The 21,932-nt window shown below is 45.1% G+C and overlaps 1 protein-coding gene across 2 annotated transcripts in view; it reads right to left on the bottom strand.

Annotated features, from left to right (window-relative positions):
* Positions 1–687: 687 nt before the first annotated feature.
* The window catches only part of LOC128880097 (protein kinase C-binding protein NELL1-like), a 79,236-nt gene continuing 57,991 nt past the window's right edge, over positions 688–21,932 (bottom strand). Inside the window, exons 5-14 of one of the 2 annotated variants that reach the window (XM_054129802.1) lie at positions 21,673–21,828; positions 21,333–21,555; positions 20,778–20,969; positions 19,909–20,028; positions 18,777–19,037; positions 18,205–18,582; positions 17,682–17,941; positions 17,238–17,480; positions 13,747–13,767; positions 688–10,041 (exon numbers count right to left, since the gene is read on the bottom strand). In XM_054129802.1, the coding sequence (XP_053985777.1) occupies positions 9,271–10,041; positions 13,747–13,767; positions 17,238–17,480; positions 17,682–17,941; positions 18,205–18,582; positions 18,777–19,037; positions 19,909–20,028; positions 20,778–20,969; positions 21,333–21,555; positions 21,673–21,828 (2,625 nt within the window). In that variant the 3' untranslated portion in view covers positions 688–9,270. The remainder of the gene's footprint in view (positions 10,042–13,746; positions 13,768–17,237; positions 17,481–17,681; positions 17,942–18,204; positions 18,583–18,776; positions 19,038–19,908; positions 20,029–20,777; positions 20,970–21,332; positions 21,556–21,672; positions 21,829–21,932) is intronic. The other variant, XM_054129803.1, reaches the window with a different exon arrangement.

The raw sequence follows: 21,932 nt of genomic DNA, 5'->3' as shown, positions 1-21,932 counted from the left end.
TATATTTTGGTATGAGGAGAACATGATATGCGAAGAGGTGGCACGAGGAAAACCAGGTACGTATCATCTCGTATGTGTCAGCTCGGTTGTCATCTCGTAGGCGCAGAAGTGCCCCTAGTATGTAGCAACCGACACTAGCTGCGGATCGCTTCGGTTGTCATCTTGTAGGCGCAGATATGCCCCTGGTATACAACAAATACCTTCTAGCTTTTTTTTCGTTTCGGTTACCATCTCGAAATTGCTGCGTACTCGATTACACATCGACTGTGTTCGACGTACGCACACGTAGTACACATATGTAAATTTTATATGAAGCAATTTGTATGAAAAGCTGTTAGGTATTTTTGTGCTGTCAGAAAATATGCTGCCTGTGTAGTATAAGTTATTTTTTAAATTCTAGTTTGTAATTGATGCTAAGCAGTTATTTAAATTTGCATACTCAGTACATAATATTATAACATTAAGGATAACTTAAGTCTGATTAATATTTCATTAATCATTTAGATAGTATGTATCACGGAGACTATTTACATTTCAAACTAAATAAATTAAATTTTAACTATTAAATTTATTGGAAACCATTTTCTCCTTACCTGCACCTAATCTTCCGGGAATATACGTCCACGATCTGTAAGAGGAATCGGCAACTATATCAATGGAATGACAATTGAACGCGTTTGGGTTAATAGAATTTCAATTTATTAAGTTTTTTTCCCTAGCCGTCAGTGTCTTGATTCTCATTTACAAAGGTATTATATGACTGTAGTGATAGTAACTAATAATCGATGATGGTAATAATCAATAATAACCATACTCATAATCGTAATAGTTTCGCAGTAATAATAATAATAATAATAATAATAATAATAATAATAATTGTAATAATAAGATTAATTCTTAATTAATATATTAAATTGAAAATCGTATCTCATAATCGTCGTATCTGTTGTTTATCGATGTGTACGCGTGTGTATGTCCCTGTGTATGCCTGTGTTTAGGTTCGCTCATCTCTCGATGGCGAGACGCGCTCGTCTCGACGCAACGATGAAAAAGATTTAACGAGAAGAAAAAGAAGAAAAACGTCTTACATATTCACAGCGATGTAAAAGTTACTGTCGAACGTAAAAGTATTTTGTAACTCGTACCTGACTAGAAAATCAACTCCCTTACACTCTTACACGGCGGTACCGTACAATAATTCGTAGGCGAGGGCGAATCCAGCAGGTGCGGCGGCGGGGGGATGGCAGGAAACACAGGACCGTTCGAAATTTAGTGGCGTATAAATTTCATAAAGAAAATAGAACTCGAATCAAAATTTATTGTTTCGGTAAGCAAATCATTCCTGTCTGAGATTGTCCTCCCTATTCGATGTTTTTTGCGTAAATGCGCTCTGTCACGTGGTCGCTGCGCCCTCCCCTCGCCCTTCAGTTTTAAGAATCTGGATCCGTCTCTATTCGTATGCTATCAAGTTAAAGTTGTACACGTACATAGAAACATTCGTCGCACAACAAGCATGGAAACGCGATGGACGTCGCCGTGGTATTGTTCGATTCGAAATCAATTTCGTCAATTCTGTTAGCGACTCTTGGACAACGGTGGCGTGGGGGCTCGTCGAATCTCCATTCATCCTGCGAGAACAGAAATTGCGAGAGAACCTTTCAGCCTACGGGAATATATCTCTTTCCCCGGATGTTTGTTCGATTTTCCGCGTGGAATTTGCATTTCTGATTTTATCCGAACTGTTCTCTGGTGGCGTGTACAGGACCCTGAACGAAACTCACGCTTCAACGACTCCGTGAAATGAAATTTCAAAATCAAACGAAGAATCAGCGAAATATTGAAAAGATATACTTAGGTATTTACGCGGTCGAATTATGCTCGAGGATGTACAGTACGGATCAACTTCAGTTCGGTTCATTGACATGTCTAGATCGGCAAGTTTCATGGATCAGCCAAAGAAGCTGCGCGATTGGTTACCATCGCCCCCGGCGACGCTCGATACACGTTTTCCTGTGATATCCCGGACCTTACGTATTCGAGAATTACACGTATTCTCCGTTATACTCATCTCTACGCCAAGCTTCAGCCCGTGACCGACGTAAACGTGTCAAGAAATCGTTGCAAGCTTCTCGATGACCAGTGGGCAGCGACTGAACTCAAACCTGCTTGCTCAATCGGCAAAGAAATGAATTTAGGCCGGTCAGGGGATTCGATATTAGATTCGCTATTGGAGGAAGGTTTGGTGATCAGAGGAAGGAGTAGACAGGTGAAAATGGCGCGGCATTAGTGATATGATATCATAGAGTCGATAGTTCTTCGATCGTTTACACTCATCTCTGTAGTTTCGATCCTTATTTGTGTACATCAGACAGAATAGCACATCAGTGCTGAGCGCGTCGCGATTATTGCAGCGCCACGCCGATTATGCGACACTAGTGGTGTGGCCACCATGATGGCGTTCCACTTATTCGCGTGCTCGTCGCGAATTGAACCATCGCAGCACCCAGCTCTGGTCCACAGAGTTTACAATTATTTTCTATCTCACCAAGGATTCATGATTATCAGAAATAGCGAACTGGATTCTTATGGGCAATGGTCGAGCTAAACGTTCAGGACTACCAAGATTGGAATGTCTAACTGCTTTGAGTCATATTGTCTATTTGGACACCAGCGACACTGTACCTCTACTGAAACGGCCAGTGACACGTGCTCTTAAGAATCCAATTAACCGTGATCGGTCTTTGAACGAGTGTGAAGAATCCATTCGCCACTAACAATCCTCGATCGTTAAACACACGTTCGCTGCCCTATTTCGTCGACGCTCCAAAAAGAGTTACAAGGTGTCCAAATGACCAAATGGATCGGGGAGAGTATGTCTGCCCAGGTTCCCTAGCGGTTTGACGAAACAGCGACGAAGGTTTGAAAGTACGGCAGTCGAAAAAGGTCAAGGTACGCTGGAAGAGCGAGGTTCCGCATTTTCATCGCGAATTCATCGACATCACATCACTAGGTAGCGTACACCTATGCGAAGGGCGGCGCAGACGTAGCACTCGCGTCCTTGTCCCAGTCGCGTCGCGTCGCGTCGCTTCGACGACCCGGTATAATGTCCGCGACGTTCGTGACGGCTGTACGAAAAAACCGACCATAGTATTGCGTATCGACTATAACGACAGTATCGATATTAGTATAGTATAAGTAACGTTAGTAGCACTGGTTAACAATTAGAAACTCGACGTCCACGACTGTCGGCAGCCTGTACCCTGATCGGATGATCGAATGAACAAAGATGGCGATGATAGTCCCGGCAGTGACGATTGCGCCAGCCGCTAGCGAGTGCTGTGACGGTAAACGCTAGCAGCGCATCGATTGGTGGTCCTACGACCGTCTCCGTGGCTCTTGGTGGTCTTTTCAGACATGGAAACAGCGGGTACATTCGACAGAGACATAGCTGCGCAACTGTTGAGCGATTGGGCGAATTCGGCAGACAATTGTTCGAGCCATTCTCTTCGATTCTCCGTTTTGATTCGTTTATTTGAAGTGACTGGACGAATCAGAGCAGAGAACTCGAGAGAATCGTACGACAGTCGCGCAACTGTTGTCTCCGCTGAATGCAGCCAGTGTAAAGAGAACGCGTCCTCGACGTAAACAATTTGGACTAGGCCTTCGTTAAGACGTCTTCCTCTGAAACACTACCCCCGTTGAGAGCATCCCGTTAAAACAGGGACGTTTCCGTGTTGTCCAACGGGATTGGGCCACGGGCGACGTCGCAGACACCGCTCTGATCACACGTAACGACGATCGAACGAAACGATGACAGTAACATTAGTGCCAGTAGATAGCAACGGTAGTAATCTCTACGTTTAGAGCACAGGTTAAACTGGGACTAGGTTGGCTGTAGTAGATCTTCGTTAATCTCTCTTTAATAAGCGCTTACTAGTAGTCGTTGTAGTAGTTACTTCGGTATAGTAATTAGGCGTACTAGTAGTAGTCAGGATAACGGTAAACTGGTATTAATATTAGGTAAACGCTATAAAAGAAGTCCCTCCGGCTGATCTCGGTGTTCCTTAACTATTTTAATAGTTCATTTAGAGTTCTTTGTTCCTCGTCCTCTTCTCCTCTTTCTTGTTTCGTCCTCGAGGTTTCCTCCTGGCAGGCTCGTCCCTCTTTCATCGATGTCCTTCTTGTAATTTCATACGCCACGGGTTCACGACGTGTCCGGCTCTGCCTAACGCCGCCCTGCCTTTAGGTATCTACCTATCTACCGACCTACCTAACCTACCTACCTGATTACGAGACCTGTTTGTTTGTCTAGCTCGTCTAATCGAACGAAGAACGCGCGGATGATCGGGGCGGGGGAATGACTCGTTGCCAGACGAGGCGTCGACTCCTCGCAGGGATTTGTGACGATGATATCGAATGGAGGTTCAGGAGCGTCTCTTGAAAGACAAGCGACGTTACTTTGTAACTTGACCCGACGAATGATACCGCGCCGCGTGTGCTCTGCTAAAACTCGTCCGGGCGTCGACGATGGTTCTAAAAAATGTCGGAGGTGATTCCCGTGCGTCGCGAAGGGCGAGAGCCCTCTCATCGACTTTCTCGTTTCGTTGCAAAGTTTAGTATTCCTAGGACGCGTTATTCGCTCGAGGCCCCTGGCAACGAGACATTCTCGCGCATCTTCCTCACCGGGGTACGTGACGCGGCGTTACATCTAATGTACACTTTATAGCGAACCTATAAAGCCTAATCCTCGACGATTCTCGTGATTCTTTGTGCCAAGTGCGTTTCCGTCGTCTCGTTAGTTCCGCGTATCGTCGGCTGTGGCGCGACAGTCGACGGTTGAGTCCGAAGTTGACGTCGAGACTCGCCGCTAGGTGTCTGGCCGGCCTCGCAGTCCTACTCCTGCCTCTTATCCCCCTCGATCCTCGAGGTTAGTTCGTCGGTACATGCTTAACACGATATCGATAATACAATAGGTAATACGATCTATTACTTGTAGTTTAATTGTATACTATTTTACGGCACGATGCGACATTGCAGGAGAGCGACAGATCGCAGGAAAGGCAGTTGACATTCATCGTTGACCACGTTGTGACCCCTGACAACAGGGCTTGATATCTGGTAACCAGGCTTGCCAGTAGGGTTGCTAGCGAAGACTCAACGCGTTGAGCCGAATATGACTTCGCAATTCGCTGTATCCTTCTTTCTCGCACCGCTCTACACCCGTACTAAGTCTCCTCTCTGCTACTCGTTGATACGTCACGAAAGGCTCAACGCGGTTGCTTTCGCTCAGCTTACGGCAACCCTACTGGTAACCTACGATCGGTACCAACCCTCTCTAGAAAATCGACCCGTCAGACCCGCCTTGGCTCTCGCGTCATCGTCGTCATCGGCATCCTGCTTCCGTTGCTCGTCAGTAAATTCGTGTTACACGTTGCTGTTTAAGTTTATTCGTTCGTTAAGTAGTCAAAATCGCACGGCATGAGATTTAGTCTCGTTCTTTATAATATGTTTTGTTATGTATAATATGTATAATGTACGCCCCGCTAATGGTTGTTACTATAACATTACACGTCTATATACAATTATCAGGAGCAACAGCGTTTATTAGTCGTTATTAATATTAATTAATATGATTTACTCAGGCCGATACGCGCTTCTCGTCGATATCTCCTCGTTAATATACCGGTGGGTGTGTGTGTATTTATGGTGTACGTCTGTGTATATGTGTGTGGGGGGTACGTACGAAGCGGATCAAGCGGAGAATCATGAATCCGACTTGGTCCAAACAAGTCTCTTCTTCCTGGGGGATGATGGTACTGTTATGCTTCCACAAGGGGCTTCTCAAAGCGATAACAGCGCCACTTGGCACATACGGCGCTACTTAGACCTACACTAGCGCCACCATTGTCGAGCTAGCGCAGTTATCTAGTCTATACGCTACAAGTAGCGTTGCCTAGCTTTGACTCACCCTCTGAGACATTCTTGTGGATGCACAACAGTGCATGTCCCGTACTTGAAGAACCGTTGCCTCGATGGAACTTTTTCCCGAAATTTCTTTTATTGAAAGTACCTCTCACCAATCTATTCAACGTCGAAAAACAAATTGTCGCCGCTTCGTACGTGTAAGTAGTCCAGCATCGCGTGGCTGTCTCAAGACTTAATGGACTTAACGCGTTCTTCGATTCTGGATCAACTACTTTGACTTGAAGATTGACGAGAAAACGAAAATGCCAAGAAAGAATTGAGATTTCCAGAAAGTTCTGGACAAATTACAGAAAACTTTTTATAACATGGAGAAGAGGACCAATTGATCTAAATAGACCATAAGCCAACTATCCAATCACTGATACCGCCAATTCATTGTGAAAAAATCATTGGAATTGAATGTAACCCTTAGGATTTCTAGAGGCCTCCTGATGTGTCTCAAGCGATAGTACGTGGACCATTTATGTGTGTATGCAAAGTACCAGAGACTACTTTTCAGGCTTTCCACGTTATAAAGGTTCGTTGACAAGAGATCGACAAAATTAGGATTAAAAACGATCGACAGCCACGCGCTACGAGGGAAATATCGTGTTGCCTTAACAAGAGCCTCCATCGGACGTGGAGCATCGCTGGTTCCGCGCGATTAATAGGAGTCTCCTTTACACATTAAGCCGTTACCGTTAAGTTATTGCACATTGAACAAACGATTACCGATGAACTCTCGAATGCATGTTATACAAGTTCTCTACATTCTTCTTTCTTTCATCAGGAGATTGGCTATAATTCTATATTCACTCGAGTACTTCACCGTTCCTTTTTTCCGTATATGTATACGTGTATATATTCGTGCTCTCTCTTCGTATATTTCGTTATTTAATTATTTCTTTCTTTCGTTATTTATATATATGTATACTTTTTTATATGTTTCTCTCATTAGTGCCTACTTATTGTAAATCAAGGAGGAATGTAATCGTAGTGGTCGCGTTGGGTTGAGCGAGATAAAGAATCGTTCGAGCGAGCCGGCACGTTCATCGTCCGGTGTACAAGTAATAATTGAACAGGAGACCTAATTAGCATGGTGGAAAGTCAGACGTGTCCGTTTCCCGTCCCTTTGACCATCACCCTTAAAATTGATTATTATAACTAGGAATCTTTTTTCTGGGGTAATTCGTAAGAGAAATCAAATTTGTAATAAAGCAGACCATGTCCATGAGTCTCTGTGGTTTTTAATGAAAAAGTAGCCAGTATACTTAGTTTAACTGAACTATTTGGTAGACTATTATTGCCAATCAGATGTGATCCTTAAAAAGACTGTGGGTTGATGGTCTTGATTAGGTGAGGTTAAGTATAGTGTTCTCCATATCTCAAGTAGCTTATCTGGCATGATTATTTGAAAGAAGGGAACCGATTATCGTGATTCTGACATATCGACTGACGATTGCATTTGTTATCAACGTTATCAACTGACCATCACTCTTGGGATCTTCCTTACCGATTCAACCAATCACACCGACTGTTTAGAATTTACCTTGCCGACTGATGACTATATTTCGACAGTTCTGATGCATAATGTAGCTCTGCTTATCAGTAGTTTCAAACATGTTTCATCATCTCATCCTGCAGCTATCCAAACGTTGACCAGTTTAATTTCCGATTAACCTCCTAGACAGAGGGAGGACGTCAACAGATACGTCTGATTTCCACCGTGCAAAAGTGTCCGAGGGCCTAAGGTCTCGTTTAACCTCGGAGGCACAGGTTGCGCGTTCGATATTTGATACCTGGATCAGGCATAAACCAGTCAGCGTACGAAACCAGAGAAACTGAACCACGGATCCCTAATAACGTCGCGATCGAAGATCGCCGCGAATTCAGATCAGTACCCTAATGTTCCTTAAATTTACTTTCAAGCGTAGACTATATATTCACCAAAAACACACGGGCTATAGTGATTGTGTATAGCCTCCCGGAGTTTACCGCGCGTTACCTATATTGTCACGAGATATGATCATCCATAATAGAATACTTTATAGTCATAGTTGTCATCCGCTTTACATACTCAACATCGATAGATTCGTTATGCTTCGCACATATCCGTCGAATATACTTACATTATATGTGTGTGTATACATATATATATTTTCATATATATATATATTTGTATATATTATATAGTATATTACGGAACTCTCCTATGTAATAACGTTTCTCCTTCTCGTCGGGTTATTTCAATTCCTTACGATAATTATACGCCGTTTGCTCGTTGTCCGAGACGGTACGATTTCACGAGGTTTTCCCATAGCGGAACATCGACAATTTATATACTTTATAAGGCCCAAATATTGTGCGCTACCTGTTCAATGAAATACGCCAAAGGAATTGCTAAAGCATTTACGTGTTTGCCGAGGACACTCGCAGACACGTCTCTCTGTTTCGTCTTGGCTCAGTTTCTCGATTCTCGGGGGCCGGACTCGTCTAAGACTCGCACGTGTGTCGACTAACTTTATGCTTGACCCAACAGCGTCGTTCGACAAATCGCGGCGACGAACGACGCGTCCCAGGGACTCTCCACGTCCCTATTCGAGCTCGTAACAAAACAAAGAAAAAGAGGAACGAAAACGTCAAGTCCGTGCGCTCTGATCGTCCTCGGTACGCGAAGACGAGAAAAGCTGTTGCTGTTCGCTTAGGCAGGCTCGTTTTTGGCACACCTAAACCACTCGGCTACGTTCACGAGAAATGGGCTCAGCGAATCCTCAACGAACGATCGTGATACTTGGTTGAATACCGTCTTCGAAGGCCTTTGCTCGACGCGAGGGACGCGACTCTAAAACGGACTAGAAGTTGAGGCCCACAACTCGCACAACAGCGCGTTCCGCAACCACTGTTGGCTCGCGCGGGACCACACGAGCGAACTACGAAAATGTCTCTCGTGACGTGGCTGACGCGGCAAGTCAAACGATGATCCGTGGAAGCTGGTCGAATGTCCAAGGGACCGAGGATGACGGCGAGCTAGGAGAAACACCCTCTCCCCCGATCGAGGGCGCTATCGTCGTTGCAACGTTGTCGGGAAGGACTCCCACGGGATTCCTCCTTCGTTCTGCTCGCGTTTCTCATTCCCCGTTTGGTCTCCCTCGACGATGCTCATCCGGATGACCAAGGTGACTATAGAAAACGCTTCTCCGCTCGCTCCTACGTATCGGGCTACCCCTTGTTTTGTTTCTACACCCCCTGGAATGCCTTGCCAATGTTGATTTCTTTCTCTTCTAGCTGTCCGCAGCGCCATCTGCCTCAAGTGGCGCTGTCTCGCGCCACGGACTCCGGGTTGTCGCTCTTCCGATGGCGAGTTGTCGACTGACGGTATCCGTTGCTGGCGACTCTGTCGCTGAGCGTGCTGCTGGTCGAACGGTTATCCTCCGAGTCCAGGTCCGCCCCAGAGGGTGCCAACACGGCGAGGGTAGGCGACGAGGATGGGGACGAAGAAGAGGACGCGTTGCTTCGATGATTCGCGAGGCTGGTCGAGGACTTGGCGCGCTGACGACGCGTCTGGACTTGGGATTTGGCCTCGTACTTGACCGGGGTCTTGACCGTCGTCGTCGACGACGACGACGTCGCCGCGGGTGTGGCGCGCTGCGACGTCGACGACGACGTTGTCGCTCCGTTGGTGGCCAGGTGGTACCTGGCTGTGGGCGTGGTTTGTTGTTGTTGTGTTCTGAGACGACGATCGTCTCTCTGCTGTTGCTGTTGCTGGGACTTTGGCGGGGCAGCGTTCTGCAGGGTCCAGTGGACTTTCCTGGGGACGTTGGAGCCACTGCTGGCGCCGACGGACGAGGAAGAAGAAGAGGGTGACAGGAGATAGGTGCTGGCGACTGTTGCACCACCTGGGGAAGCGGTAACCGCTGATAGAGCTGCTTCCTGTGCACCGTCAGCCATCGGTGACCCCGCAGGGCTCGGTAGACCGCGTACGACAGGCTCAGGAATAACGACTGGAGGACGTTGCTGCTTGTTGTCGTCCAGATCGCCAGCGCAGCCGTAATCGTAGCTGCAGCAAAGCTGCCCGTCCTACGGAGAGTTTCGTTGGACACTGGGTTAGCCACGGCGGATGGAACGCAACTTTCTATCGTCTTTCGCGTTCGTCCTTTCACGGTCCCCTCTCACCGCGAAAAGTCTTGGGCTTCGCGAGCGTGTGCTTCCCCTTTTGGTGCTGTGTACGATACGAAATGATATGAGGGATGTTTTTTTAGGAACAGAGTCGTGCGCCATTTTGCACTGGAGTTCGTTGGCTAACAAAGAAAAGGCGCGAGGCGAACATGATTTCTGGAACGAGACTCGTTGAAGTTGTTAGACACTCCTGGTATTGCAAAACAGTAAAGTGTTTTTGTCAAGAGTGGCCACCATTTTGGAGGTGTTTGGCTTAAAGTTTTGCACGCTAATGGCAGGTCAGTTGCGACCACGTGATCAGCCAGTGGTTGTAGATGAATAGAGTACTTGGCTGTGATTGGAGTTCCTACTTGTTGTTTTTACTAGCGTACACAATTTTCAGCTCAAAATCCTCGAAAACGAAGGACACTTTTGAAATAACCTTTTAGCGGTTTGTAACACTAGGTGCGTCCGGTAACTTTCGCCTAGTATCGTTTCAAAAATGATTTACACACCCATGCCTGACCTTTTGCACACTCTGGGGACTTATGGTAGCTTTACGCGTTACTGTGTCATTTGTGCGCGTCGCCTAAAACAGCTGCAGTGTGTAGTTATGGGATTCAAGTCTCGTAATTGTTCAAGAAATGCAAACACGTGATTCGATACAATAAACATTGTCTGAAAATTGAAATTAGTTGATTGTAGATTTAAGATCCTGATTTTAGTTGTATCAAGCTTCTTTCGTATCACGTTTTTTCTTTTGTAGAAAGCAAATTTTCCCAAGTGAAGGGGTGAAAGCGTGTGTGTTATGTCGCGCAATCGACGATTTTACGCCATCGGCGTCCCATCGGTGGCTGCCATGTTTAATTTCATAAACCGCGAGTCCAAGACTTTTCGCACCGCGGAAGGAATATTTAGGTAATCCTCCACATAGTATGCAATTCATTGTTTCGTTGAACTGGCCACGTTTCCGCCGTGGAGACAGAAAATAGACGTCCTAGCGATGGTTGCACCCGGTCCTACGCCTTTTCTCTCTTTAACCCACGTGACTCGTTGTGAGACGTTCGCATCACGATCACAATTACAAGAATTCTTAACGACAATCATGCTGACATTCGGGGGGACAAAACAATGAATTTCCATAGTATGTATCTGACACCCGACGAAAACGTGTCTAGGTTTCACTACTTTCTGCAACGACTCTGGCAAAGATGATCGCAACGTCTGATGTAGTCCTTTTGCGAACGCAATCGTTCTAATAGACCAAAAATAAACGCGAATTTTTGTCAGAGAAATAAGTATCTGTTTTTTTTTTTTGTTTGAGTTTTAAACGAAGATTTAAGCTAGGAGTACATCAGTTTGCGTCAAAAGGACTTTGTAATGATATGTTGAAGGTAAAGTAGCTTGAATAAGTTGCTGTAAAAAGTGAGATTGGGTTTCTACCACGACTCGAACGGAAACGGGTTTATTATTAAAAAGCAAGTCGAAACTGAGGAATGCATTTTCTTTGTATGCGGCTTTCTTTACGAGAAAATTAACTTTGAACAGTCGTTGAGACTGGCGTCTTTGCGATTGTCCGCGAGAACTGCGAGCGCCGTCCGACGCGGTAACATTAAACGTCATTGTCTTCGAAAATGAGGAGTCGAACGAAAAAAGTTTATTTTACATTTTCGACGTATTTTGCGTCAAAGAATCATCTCGTCTGATTTTATTCCACGAATCATGTTCAAAAATTCCGAATCAGCAGTGATTAATTGAAAATTCAGCAATTTTGCCTTCAACAGAAACTAATTCTCCTGTATCTTCGTGTAGCTATCACTTCTGCAACTTGTAAACTTGATTTGAAATATCTTGTTCCAATCGAATCAAGGAGAATTGTTTGCCAGAATCGATGCTGGACAACACTCGATAGACAGAGAGAAAGAGACTCTTGGTGCTTCTATCGAATCTCGAATGCAGATAAGAGGAGGGTGCAAAAGAGGCTCAAGTGTAACCAAAAAACATAATAAAATAAAGATAAAGAAACGAATCAAAATGCAGTCTGTGTGTTCTTTTGTGTTGTGTCTGTCACCACGTGCGCCGTGCGCCCCGACCGATACAAATTAGAAACCGGCCAGAAGTGATTTACATATATATGTATATATAAAATATATATATATATATATTTCCGATCTATATCGACGACAGTGTGCCACGTAATGTGTGCGAACTAAGTGAAAGAAGTTAATTTAATCATTTTAGATATGAGAGCGTGGGGTGAGTCGGTGCATGCGAATTAATTTTTCGTAAACGTGCATTCAGCCACTGTACCAGAGTAGAGGATCCATATACTTCTTGATCGATCGATCGATGATTTGCAAGCAGATTATTTTAAATAATTCTATTAAAAATTAATTGCATCGAGATACTTAGATTACCATTACTGTTCACGAATTTTAAAAGCCTTGAAATAGAAATGAAAAATTGCTTTTCTTTTTTGCTTCTGAGAAGATTGCACCTGAATGTATACAACCAGGTTTGGCCTCGAATGCAACCTGCAAGACTACGTCAGGCGTATCGATTGGGAAGAACTTATTATTTGATGAATAATATATATATATATTCAATGGCACTGCGTATTTTGTACGGTATTAGACTATTATAATTCATCAGTCTTGAGTTAATATGCAGATTACTGAAAAATTCGTCGACGCGTCGATCAAGAACATCTTTGACAAGAATTCAACGTATGGAACATGCGACGTGCTCGCGATTCACCCTTGATACTAACATTTTCTTGGCCTAATGTTAAATCCTGTTTATGTCACGCATCATTTACGAGGAATTTTATTTTATACGCCTAACAGTCACGTACATGGTCCTATGAAATTATTATGTTCGTAGAAGGTATTCCATTTTACACTGTTCACACTGTTTGACATTTAAAAGAAATATGCAATTAAGACAATTTCAAGTAGTGCATGTCTGTTACGTATACAAACATCAGACTGCAAAAATTCTCTTCATCCATAGAACAATTTCTTTGTACAAATGACTTTACTAAATTGAACCACAAAGAAAAATTTAACTCATTCATCTGTACCAAAGGATGACATCATTATTCTTCACATAGAATCCAATCTTAACGTTTCAGACACCTGTCTCCGTACTCCCTATGCAATAAATACCCCGTACCACCAGACTATACTATTTTATGCAAATGCTATTTTAATAAAATGATACAACAATTTCAGCGGACGCGTGACATACACAGTAGACCTAACCTAACCGAAGAGAACGTTAAGTGAAAGCCTGGTGACCAACGTGCGGCAATCAACGAACGAAAAGACCTCTAAACGGGGACACGCGGATTCGCTAGAGTCTAAGAATCGAACGGTACAGAGAAGAAAGATTGAAACAGAAACACGGGAGAACAAGCGTTGGAACGGGTAATTCGGTAGCAGTGCTGGAGAACTATCTAAGCAGGCAGGAGGAGAAACGAAAGCACTCGAGCTCGAGATTAGTCATGGACAGTAAACAATAACAGTAAGAGAACATTAATAAAGAAATAGAAGAGGCGGGTAGAGATTTATAGGTGAGGTAGAAGTGACGTGATTACCGATGCACACAACACGCGCTATTGCTCACCAATTGGGCGCAGTACGGCACCTGCAAGGATACCCATCGTTAGGCTATCAGGTTAGTCGTCACGGGCAATATGGCGGGGTTAAAATTTCACAACATGGTTACGGTATTAGCACTCGGTTACAGTCTTTCGTGTTTGCTCAGCGCATCAGCCTACCCTCTCCGCGTCCCATCCGTTCACGAGAGCACGTACCATCGGCTCTATGCTTCCGTTAAGCTAGGTTATCCCCGTTTCGATGGTTCGTTAGACACTTTGTTCCCGGGCCTTGCCTCTGTCTATTCTCATTGAATTTTTCTATTAAATTTCTCCTGATCTTTTCCAGGTTGCTCTCTTTGCTTGTTCTCGGAGATGCGATTGGTCTCCATCGAGACTGAAAGCTGACGTGATCGGATCGACGAGGTAGAGGTCATGCTACACGGTCGGTCGCTATGAGGTCGGGTCCGCTTTCGATTAATCGTCGCCAGGCAGTACGTACTGAACACGATCCATGCAGGGCCGACCCGAAGCAGTGAGAATTTTCTTTTTTATTCCTTTGGTTCTATCGATAGCGAATGAGTCGATGGCGAATCAGAACTTACGTCTTTTGATCGATCGCGCGCGTAGTCCTTCTGTATCTCGCGGCAGTGTTCGATTCGTTTTGAAATTTTGATTTACGATAGGGAGTATTGGTTTCTCGGATAATTTAAAAAAGGTAAATTGGAAAATTTCGCGTGCTAGTCGTGCGCGAAGAGTTTATACCCGAGTGTAAGGCGGGTCGCAGTCGTTCAGGGGCAATCACGTGTGTTCGAACTTTGCGCACGCCTCGCGAGATGGCGCCTGAAGAAACTTGACCCCGGATGACCCGGGTAGGAACTCTTAGCACGCAACTACCACAGGTGCTACCGAGTTTATTATTTAATGCCAGTTACAATTAACGACTTTATAGAGATGTAAGTGAGCTATTTCATCTCCATTGAGGTTATTTTTTCATCTAGCATTCGAATTAGCCCGACAGTGGCGATGATCGACAACAACAACCAAGTATCCTCGAGATCAACAATGTCGTTTGATTGATCCAAGAGACCAATACCCCGCGTCAACGATTGATCGGTTCGAGATCGCTGTATTGTTTTCGTCCAAGCTATTTAGCACCTGGTCCATACAGTGAGCGAGGGTCAAACAAAAACGTATTACGACTGGTAAATCAATTGTCACTACGAAAAATAATAACAACAATGACTCCCGTTTTCTACGTATACGCAGATAACAATGATATTACTCTGATCACTTGGATAGACATGCATTAATAAGTATATACGGTGCCGAATTGGGAATAAGTCGTCTTTCTTACTGAAGGTGAAAGACTAACAATAATAATGAACACTGCCGCGTGCGAGGCAGCCAACGAAAAAATTATACACAGATCTAATTCAAGGCTAGCTTAGGGACGCCCCTGAACGTGTCTCGGACGCTGGTATTGCCAAAAAAGAGATCTTGGAGTAATTTACAAGTGGTGAAGTACAGCTTGAGATCGCATAATGACAAGACTAGCACGACGCAATGGTAGCCAACGCCGAGAGAACGTGTTCCTAGACAACTGACTCGGATTCTAGACACCCAAACAATCTAACTAGTTTGCTCTGGGTCCCTCGAGTGGTTTCTAACGTTTCGTCGAGTCTTTGAAGTAGAATATCTCTAAATTCTAATCTATTTTAGTTGCAACTACCGAATCCTCAGGCAACCCAAAGGTCTTACATCTCCATTTGAAAAGAATGTAGGGGATGTTGTATATTCTGTTTAGTTCTGTCAACTTATCGGATATGTAAAGTGTTGATTAGGTCCTAGATTGTGTAAAATTTCACTCATAAACGAAATACATCCACATGTTACGTGTATGAAATATATATAGTTGTATCAGTGGTAATAAAGTTAATTAGGCTGAGTGGAACTTCAAAGACTAACGAAGTAATTTTGCTATCCTGTTCAGTTTGACACTGTCTTTCTCTCAGCGTGTCGAAGACCAAGATTTTAGCGCATAGCTTTGCAACGTCGACTCGCGTTATACACACCGCAAAAGTAAACGACATACTAGAAAGAAATTACAGTCAGTGTGTTAGGCACCTTGTATTATACGAGGGTTACCCACTGACACGATAAATAAACAAGATAGACAAAAAGTGATAGAGAGCGAAAGAGAGCGAGGAAACAAAAAAAGTATATATGCTCGTGTGTGTGACTCTATTTGTACACGTGGCGGACGAATTTGTTTCAATCTCAACTCAATAGTATGTCAATGAATTTTAAAATAACGATTGGTTAGATACACGACGAGCTCTGCTCCTGTTATCAACCCTTCATATTAAAAAAAATATACTAACTTCGTATTTCGGTTATTAGGATTAACTATTCGCACATTTTATAACAATATTGGTCGCGAAAGATACCCGTATGCTTTACAAGCACTTTATAAATAAATTAATACATATATACAAGAGAAACGACACAGTCAAGTAAATATTGTTCACTGGTCAACGTAGAATTATGGTAAATATTTTATACATCCATTTTCAGGCACGTAGACATCAATGTAATATGTAGTTGCTCGCGAGGAGTCTGCACTTAAAGTCAAAGCGGGTTGCATTCGTTCAGGGGTAATCGTTTTAGGCCCGGAGCAGACAGATATTTTATTAAATTAACAAAAATGCGGTAGAAAAATATATAAATTAATATAAATTGACTAGAATTAAAGTGATACATAATTAATATCGTATGTTTATAATATACACGACCCTTTCGTGTCTAAATACGTTGCACCTGAACAAATGCAACCCGCCTCACTTTCAGGCGCCAACTCTTCCCACGCGACTATTAATCAGGCGAATGTTAAATAAACCGTTCATGCATAAATAAAGCGATGTTAATTGAGCGCATAAATTCAAGTCCAGCGAAAGCATGTTGCGCAAAGAGAACAGACAGAGAAATGAAATATTAACATAATGTTAATCCGCCACGTGTATTATGTACATCATGATATTTTCTTTTCTCATGGACGTCTGCCGCACAGCAACTGGTCGTTCCTCGACGTATCATAGTGAACGCAACTGATTAGACACATGACAGATTCACGGCTAACTTAAGGCGATATTTACTTTTCGTTTACTGACCTTGAGCTCTTGATTTCGCGCGAAAAGAGAGCGCGACGAGAAGAAACGCTGATCAGAGGTCCTTCCTCAAATTATCATCATTTTTCAAGGTAAAATATTTACATGATTCGTTGACTCATGAAGGGAACTTACGTGGTCCCATGGGCATTGAGTTCCCAACTGACATACCATGGAACAGAAGGTATATAGTTTATAACTATCGAGATCATCGGTTCTTCTCAGTCTCTCGCCTCTCTTCTCCCACGAACCCCCCTATCCTACCCGTATCCTGCGGACCTTCCACGGGTAAAGGACCGACGATTCGGTTTCTTCGGCCCTTCCACGTGACCGTGGCTGGACGTCCTCCTTACCTTGCACTCGCACGTGGTGCACTTGTCATGGGGATCCTGCCAGGAGCTGCCGCTGTCGTGGATGATCCCTGAGTAGCTGCAGGGCCGTGGTCGTGTGAGGACCGAGAGCGAGGTACCGTTTCCAGGCAGTTCCCTCGCGCAAGGGTCATCCTCGCAACGAGGACAACAGTCCCCGTCCTCAGTCACGGGATTGGAGCAGGTCACCGGTGGACACTCCATCTGCCAGCAGTCTATCTCGCCGTACTGAAATTAATTGAATCAATTTCAACAAAATCTCGCCGAGAATCTATCGATTACAATCTAACAATGGCGAATGATCAGTGGTGTGATGTCCTATCCCAGTTAACAGGCTCATCCAGTTTTTAAAGGGGTTATGCACCGCTAGGTGACCTAAATGAACGCAATGGATAACCGGTAACTATGTTGTCGGAGTTAATGTATTACCAGGCATTCACAAGTCTGGCACTGGTATATCCATCGTTCACCGCTTCTGAAGACTAGGTGATGAAGTTCTTGGTGTCTGCAGGAAGCCGCGGGATCGCACTGCGGACAACACTTGTCCCTGTGGCTACCCGGAGCGCTGCAGTCGCAAATCGGGTCTCTACACGTGACGACGCCATCTTTACACGTGCACCTTCTGCAAGGATTCCCGGCTGGAGCCAGAGTCTCGCCGTTACCGACTTCTCGATTCTCGAACCAGCAGCCTGAATAACACGTAGTTAGTTAGGTATGTGATATTATCGTGGATCTGTGGTAGGGAATGTGTTTACTATTCCAATCTTGTAACCCTTTGCTTTCCAGGCATCTTTATAACTTTATACTGGATACCACGTGTCCTAGCTGCGCCTCTGGCGAGCAAGGGGTTAACTCTAATCGCTATCGGTTCTACCTCTTGATATATTGAATTTCTTTGTCAGTAAACAATAGGATTACAATGCGCATGGTATTTGTATAGCTGGACACTTACTGAGCCTGCACTCTTCCGCGGTGTGATTGTCCTCCTGAAGTGGACATACGCACTCGTAGCCTCCTTCGGTGTTGACGCACTTCGCGCTGGGGTGGCACGTGTGCCTTCTCTCGATCGTTTGATCGTTGCATTCGTCGATGTCGAGGCATTGGGTGCCCTGAGTGCTGTCGTGGAGGGCGCTTCTGTAGCCAGGTTTGCAACGGCAGTAGTACCACCCGGGCATGTTGAAGCACGTCGAGGACTGATGGCACCTGTGGAGATCGCTGGCGCACTCGTCCAGGTCGAGTTCGCAGCTGTTGCCGATGTAACCGCGTCGACAGGAACACCTTCCTGGCGCCACGCACTCGCCACCGTTCTGGCAAGTCTGATTGCAGACAGCTGAAGAGAAGGAGCGGAGGTTAGCGTTGATAACGAGTAAACTTTGAGGTGATGAAATCGGTGAGAACTATGGTTCGCTCGAGTCTTATTTATCGACCTACTCCAAGGGGCTTAGGGGATTTACTGTGGCTCGGATTGGTGCGAACTTGATTCATAGGTTAAAGGGTTAATCGGTCAGGAAACGAATACTGTACGTTTGCAGGCGTATCCATCGCCAGTGTAGCCGTCCTTGCAGATGCAGTAGTAGCTGCCGGCGGTGTTGACGCAGGTGGCGTGTTCATCGCACGCGTGGTGACCGGTGGCGCATTCGTCCAGCTCTGCGCAATTGAACTTATCGACTCTGTGATAACCCGGAAGACACTCGCACGTGTAGGAACCGATCACGTTCACGCATTGTGTGTTGGCGTTGCAGTGGTGGCCCTCTGAGCCACCTTGCTGCTTGCACTCGTCTACATCTGAATCGTCAACAAATTGTGTCAGCGTAAAATTCAATAAACGTTTGAAGAAAGTGCTTTCGTTGCGGGGAGAGGATCATCAGCAGGATCATCAGCAGGATCATACGTCCTTTAGGATTGAATTTTTATAACTGGACCGTATCGATACCTGTAATCTGTGACATAATTTGTTGGAGAAGGATGTTTCTGCTTGTAGTCCTCTCCTCGTAGAACGAATTACAATGTTATTGGAAGGCAGGAATCGCTGATACAATGCACTACCGCTCAGAAGTTTAGGATCGCTCGTGTTATGATCAATCACAAGAATACTCCATTCTAGCAGGACCCACATTAACTTCAAGTCACCAGGTAGTAACAGCCTCACGAATCCGAAATAAATGACAGTTTACTTAAGATTTCACCAAAACTCACAGCACAAGCTAACCTTTAAGCGGTAGTGCAGCGCTCCAGCCACCAGTTTTAGCCCCCTCCAACACACTGGACCTCTAAATCTCATCTCGAGACAAGTTGATCGAACCTGCGCGACCAAAACTGGTGGCTGATCCTTGCTCCACCTATGGAATGGCGTCCAAACCGTTAAAAAAACGTGGGCATCACCGTCCCAAGGCTGGAACGCGCATCCCCATCATCGCGATTCCTCAACCACGAGCGTCCCCCGTCGAACCAACGGTCCGGATTTTCAACACGGACGTCGTGGGACCGCGTGTCCAAACACATGTCACGTTCTCCGCGTGTCAACATTACCGTTTAAATATTTCACGCGGCCGGATCGATCGGGGATTGCACGTGGTCGGTCAGAAATTTCCCATCGAGACGGTGCACGAAGGTTAATACGCGCGCGTTTAGTTAGAGAGGAGAAAGCATTAGATACCGTGACAGTTATGACCATCCCCTTGGAAACCGATATCGCAGTGGCAGGCGTAGGTTGTCTGGAGGTTCAGGCAGGACGCGTTAGCGTGACACTTGTGGCCCTTAGCGCAGTAGTCCACCCCTGGGTAAATTGGGTTAGCCAGGCAGATGAAGAGAGACGGTTAGAACATTCGATTAGTGTATTTGGTTTTGGTTTGTTTGTCAGCTTCCAGGATTTAGATCTCGTTAATTTTGCATGCTGACCATTCGCGAAGCTTCAATGGCGAGCGCGTCAGATGACAATGAGAAGTGAGTTAGGCTAGTCTTGGGACTCACCTGACGCGGCATGCATCGCTCTTTCTTTTTTTATTCTTAGTTAATGGTCTATAGCGACTAGCAGTGACTGCTTTAGCGATGAGGACAACCTCTGGCAAAGAGCTTCCTAGTGGAATGAATCGTACTAGTGGAAACTGCTTAGCATAGGCAAGGTATAGTTGAGGAGACTCTTTGGCCACGTCATGTGAAACAATTCTTTACGTTATGGTCGTTTAAACTCCTGAACATTTAGATTCTACCACCCAAAGAGTCATCCGGTTAAATTAATCGAAAAAGTCCACTTTATAGCTTCACCTACGGTACCTTTCGCCATTGTCACGCGAGTTTACCGAGCGAGGAACCCTTTGCCAGAGGCTGTATGATGGTTAATAGATTATTATCGTGCGAGACGTTGTTAGAATGTTCGGCTAGCGATGGCAATGATGGCGTTATCGACTTTACGTTAACCGCTGGCGTTTATTTCGCTCGACTATACCCTTCTTTATGCTGTAAATGTGGTAAACGTCTCGGGAGATTAGAGTAGCGGTACCATTAATGTTCCGTGTGCGAACGTACCTGGACAGAACTTGCAACATTCTTCGGCCACGCTTATTTGCTCGCTGGGTGGACAAGGCAATCGTGGACATTTTGTTTCCGTGTCGAACCTTTGGCAGGTGAAGCTACCGTCGAAACAGTCGCACTCGACGCACTGTTTCGGCGAGACTTTCTCACCGTGATCGTAAATCACGCCGTGCAAGTAACATTGCTCTGGGAACAGACACAGCAGGATGCGGATTACCCAGCAATCATGAAAAACTTACGAGGCACAACATTGTAAAGTCTCCGAAGAAGAGGTCCGTTCAGAAATTCTTTATAAAGAGCTTGGTTGTGAACCGTTTTCAAACATTTGTAATGATTCACCGAAGTTTTCGACGAACTGGGTTATTGGCCACGACGTCAAGTGAGGATTTAGAAAAAAAGGACCATGGTGTTTACAGTGTTGTGCCCCTCTGAGCAAGTTAGAGCTCCTCTATGGTAAACGTTAGCTCTAAATAGCCATGACCATAGCAGCCAGCTATACTCTTGGACCGTATGCTCGGCCGGATAACGGACCACTTATGGAGTACTTACTTAAGCAAATCGGACAGCATTGTCCCTGAGGAATGACAGGATTCTTGCAGGTGACAGGAGCGCAGGGCGTCGGCCTGCACTCGATCTCGCCATGGACGCAGGAACACTGCTGGCAGTCCTTCTTCCAGGTCGCACCGTCCTCGTGGACGGTGCCATTAATCCTGCACGACTTTTGGCACTCGCACTCCTCGACTTTGCTTATTCTGCCCTCTGCAGCGGCTAGCTAAAAGGAAGGACGTCAATGAGCACGAGACGTTCGCCCAAGCGAAAGTTGAAATTCGTGGAAGACGACGGAACTTGATTCACCAGGACGGTGAGTAGTGGGTTAACATTTACTCACCCTACGCGTCAGCTCGTTGAGGTTATGCATCAGCTGCTCCACCGTGTTTTGTAATATAGAAAATTGACCGCAAGTGGGACAGGACGAATCGAGCTGAGGACACTGGGAGAGATAGCCATGGGGCCCTGGTATCAGCTTCACATCCTGCAAAGCACCCTGAGGCGCCAAAATCGTACCAACTTATCTCGGTCCAGCGTTGAGTCAGGATTACAAGTAATTACATTACATAAATTACATTACAAGTACTCTTAAGAACAGTA

Source organism: Hylaeus volcanicus, chromosome 7 (assembly GCF_026283585.1).
Source record: "Hylaeus volcanicus isolate JK05 chromosome 7, UHH_iyHylVolc1.0_haploid, whole genome shotgun sequence".
Lineage (NCBI taxonomy): Eukaryota > Metazoa > Arthropoda > Insecta > Hymenoptera > Colletidae > Hylaeus > Hylaeus volcanicus.
Note: the sequence above shows the minus strand (reverse complement) of the source record. Positions and strands in the feature narration are given on the sequence as shown.